Source organism: Lygodium microphyllum, chromosome 1 (genome assembly GCF_053477565.2).
Source record: "Lygodium microphyllum isolate KBCC chromosome 1, Lygodium_microphyllum_v1.1.10, whole genome shotgun sequence".
NCBI lineage: Eukaryota > Viridiplantae > Streptophyta > Polypodiopsida > Schizaeales > Lygodiaceae > Lygodium > Lygodium microphyllum.
Window position 1 is genome coordinate 53,341,928 of NC_141135.1, and position 4,002 is coordinate 53,345,929.

General features: G+C 39.3%; 1 protein-coding gene across 2 annotated transcripts; it reads right to left on the reverse strand.

Annotated features, from left to right (window-relative positions):
• Positions 1-2,185: 2,185 nt before the first annotated feature.
• LOC148041120 (uncharacterized) lies at positions 2,186-3,359 on the reverse strand. 2 transcript variants are annotated; one of them, XM_087687489.1, is made up of 3 exons: positions 3,140-3,359; positions 2,969-3,018; positions 2,186-2,857 (listed from the first exon to the last, which is right to left on the reverse strand). In XM_087687489.1, exons 1-3 carry the CDS (start codon positions 3,318-3,320, stop codon positions 2,777-2,779), a joined length of 312 nt encoding a protein of 103 aa, XP_087543615.1. In that variant the 5' UTR covers positions 3,321-3,359; the 3' UTR covers positions 2,186-2,776. The 2 variants fall into 2 exon arrangements, with proteins under 2 accessions (XP_087543615.1, XP_087543609.1); XM_087687483.1 differs by having other exon boundaries at positions 2,936-3,018.
• Between the last annotated feature and the right edge of the window lie 643 nt (positions 3,360-4,002).

Sequence of the window (4,002 nt, forward strand, 5' to 3'; positions counted from 1 at the left end):
TGTCAAATTAGCCCCTAGATTCTACGGACCATTTAGAATCATTCATAAGATTAATGACAATGCATTCAAGTTAGAATTGCCATCTCATTGGAAAATTCATAATACATTTCATATTAGTTTATTGAGACCATTTAGAGGACAATTACCTATCCACCCTGTCTATGAAAACCCACCTTTACTAGAAGAAGAGACTGAAATCCTTGAACCAGAAGCCATCATAGACACTGATTACATAACCACTAGAACTGGCCGAAGGTACTCTAGATATCTCGTGAAATTTAAGAACCATCCTGTAGAAGAAGCACAATGGATGCACGCTAGAGACCTAAATGCTTTCCCCACTCTGTTAGCTCCACATTGAGCTAATAGCAATTGAGGTCAATTGCTATCCCACCCCGGGGGTATGATGCCAGGAGGCATATTCCACGGTGGATTCCGTGAGGTTTTACGGTGGATTCCGTAAACTTAGATGACCGGGGCTCATACGCAAAGAGGATTCTTTGTGCGAGAAGTTGATGGGGACGCCTGTCCTTTTCGGGCGTTTCATTAATTTAGTGTGTACATGGGTGATTCCATAGCGGGTGATTCCGCAAAATGCATATTAAATTAATAAACGTTTATGAGTTTAGAGTGCGCACTCGTAATAAATTAAGGTTAGGATTTATTTCTAACCAGTTGATTTATTTATGTAGCTGAAGACTGCTAGGTATTCACTTTTGTCGGTTTAATTGTGTTATTTTACTAACGATTGTGAATGCTTCAGTTGATGTGTAGAGATAGCAGCAGTGGCGGAGGAAAGCATTGGAGTCTAGCGGACTTTCGACCTTTGGACTATATTTTGATAGGCGCCACGCCTATATTTTGATTATGTCTATAGAGACATCGATTATTTATTATTATTTTGTATACGCTTATGCGCCTGGATATGTTATTTCTATTTGGACATTGAGATTGGGCGTGCCAGACTCTATGGGCACCGTCCATTAGCTTTATTTTCCTATTTTTGGTAGAAAGCAAACTCAAAAGCTAAAAGCTTGTCATATTTTTGTAATTGGGCTATTATTGAGCATGAAGATTGGAAATATACATTAAATACATGCTTTGCGAAGCGCTCACACAAGGCATGGGGGAGATTGAACCCAATTTGTCTCTTGTCTCATGTCGTGCTTGCTTTTACATTGGTTTTTGTGCTAAAAAGTAGAGTACTTTGTTCTTGGGGACCTTTGGGAATTCACTACGTGAGCTACCTGCGTCCGATCTGCGCACCAGGTCCCATGTGGACCTAGTGGACTTTTGACAGTTTTTGGCATCATTTTTGGGTTTTGACCATATTTTTGTACCTGAATTAACGTGATTTATCCAGCAGACTGTCAATTACTTCCAGATATCCATGTTATAGGTTCCCATAGACTTATTGTACATGGTATAACTGCAAATTATATGCTAAATACAAAAGAACTTGTATAACTAAGGTGGTTATTGGATAATAATGCCTAAATTTTGTATGCAAATATCTCATATAACTTCAAGTGAAACTCTTCTTGTGTTCATAAGAATCCCATGATTTATATCATAAACAGTAAACTCTTTGACAACATGATAATATGCAAAGAGCTATGGATACATGGGACTTGTTTACCGTTGCTTCATGGCCTCACATTAATGCACCTAAATGAGTGATTATCAGTTGCACCAAACACGATCCTCGAGCCTTGGTGGGTTGAACTTAAATGCTAATTAGACCCAATTACTATTAGACATGCAAACCTATGATTTATTTGTAGCACAATAAGAAAATGGAAAATCCTCCTACTCATAATATAAGATCCTTAAAATTGGGTAGGGTTCATGTATCACTATATAATTGATTATCATTAATAGATTATCACCTTACAAGCTAAAAGGATTAAAGGGTGAGAGTATCCAACTTCTTTATCATGGAATTTCTTTGGTTTCTTTTCTTTAATTAGATCATATGTAGTTGAATCATTTTTCGATTTTAGATGCAACAAATTACAAGGTTACATAATAATAGTGAAATTGCATTTCTATAGTTGAGCTATCTTCTCATCATTCAATTTCGTTATACCTTGTATTCTTTGATGAATAGGAAATAAGTATTTGCAAGATTGTGATGCCCACAAGATAACACAAGCACAATCAGAATTCAATCTCAATTCCCTTTTTCAACCAAACGATGAATAGTCATAGACTTTTGTATGTCAATATAATGAGATTAGTTTAGATAAATCCTATCGAAAGGAAATAATGAGAATAGGAATATTTTGGTGACAATATGTACAATGCACTCCTCAATCTCAAGTGACTAGATGCCATGAATCAAATGATAACATAGAATATTATTTGATTACTTAGAAAACAAGGTCAAAAGCAATTGTCATTTTTGCTCTCGATTGGACAAATAGGTGCAAGCATGCATGGCTCAAAGTTGAAGGTTGCATTAGCCTTCAATGAGAGATCTTTCCTCCAAAAGAAAGGTAGAAATAAGTTTTGCCCTTCAAAGTAAGAATACAGTTAGAGTAGGAGTAGTAGTCTACACTTCCAGTCTCGTGACTGACAAAAAAAATTTGAGGTTTTGAAATTTGGTATAGTCCTTCAAATTACAATTTTGGGTTGTCCTTCCAATTGAAATTGAAAGTTGTGCCCATATTTAAGCTAGGTAGGCATTGAATTCCCATTGAAAGGCCTTGGTTTTGAAGGATGCATAACTCTTCTCTAGGGGGTATGGCAGGGGTAGGTTGTGAAAATTTATTGTTTAAGGGGATCCACTACTCACCTCGCGTTTGTTGTTTGAGGGAGGGGGTCCATTAGTCACGTAGCTACGGGGTCGTTGAAACTGTAAAGCATAGAAGAGGGATTAATTAGTGCCCAAAAATGATCATTTGGATCTACTGAAGTCCAAGGCGTGTCATACTATAAACTGCAAGGAGGCGCCGATCAACTTCACCGGGCGGCTCCCAGGGTCGGCCACAACGCTGATGGGTCCATTTGGGATAACTAATACCATGAGCAAGGCAATAAGTAGAGTTGATCGTCAGCATCATTGAAAGGGGAAGATGCGATTAAGGCTTATAATATGAAAGGGGTAGATGGGCTTTAGGTTAAGATGAATTATCACCTGCAGGAGGCGGCGGCGGCGGTGGCTGAGTGAACTGTGCATTTGCAGGAGGAGGAGGCTGAGTGAGCTGTGCATTTGATGCTGTAGTAGGAGGAGGAGGAGTAGTAGCAACTGCTGCTGCTGCTGAAAGCATAATACTAAGAAGGAGAGCCAGTGATAGAATCGTCGACAGGCGACTCATGTTGTTTTTCTTAGTCACGAGTCACGACTGTATATGAGATATAGGTAGGAGAGTCTATTAAATAGGAAGAGACGATCTGAATCCCATCTGATGTTGGCGCTTTTCTTGAGAGTCTTCGCAGTTTCTAATTCTCAGGCTTAGTCGTGACTCGTCATGGCCGGGTCGCCTGTGGATAGGTCGACGTTTTCAATGTGACTCTCTCCTCTTACTACGTAAAAAGCCGCCTCCTCCTGCTCTCTCTCTCTCTCTCTCACTCATGTAAGATTGTATTCTCACGAGTCACACCTGTAAAGGTGCGCTACATTAGCTTAGAGCCTTAAAGTCACCTTGAATGTCAAGGCTCAAGCTCAAGGCAAGTCTGTCCCGTACGCTTGCATCTTTATTGCAAATAGACCCTTAGAAGTTAGTGTTCTTCTTGAAGACCAAAATCAGCCTTGGTCTTCCCCTTTGAAACCTTACACGATGGCAAGTCTTAAAGGTGCCTCCCTCCAAAGATTTACTACTTCTTACAAAAACTAGTTCTCCCAATCCCATCAGAATTCAAGGGCCCTTTAAAGATTAAAGTTTAAATGACATCCACATCATAGCTCTAAGAAGAAGCTCGACACTCAAGGCTCACACTAACCTCAAACTCTCGAGAGTTAAAATGAGGCCCACCCTTTAACTAGAGAATGTCATGATA

Coding starts and splice junctions, on each gene's coding strand:
- LOC148041120 (XM_087687483.1), bottom strand. CDS start 3,320: ATGAGTCGCCTGTCGACGATTCTATCACTGGCTCTCCTTCTTAGTATT. Junction 3,019..3,139: donor GCCGCCGCCGCCTCCTGCAG/GTGATAATTCAT, acceptor TCATGGTATTAG/TTATCCCAAATGGACCCATC. Junction 2,858..2,935: donor GCGCCTCCTTGCAGTTTATA/GTATGACACGCC, acceptor TATGCTTTACAG/TTTCAACGACCCCGTAGCTA.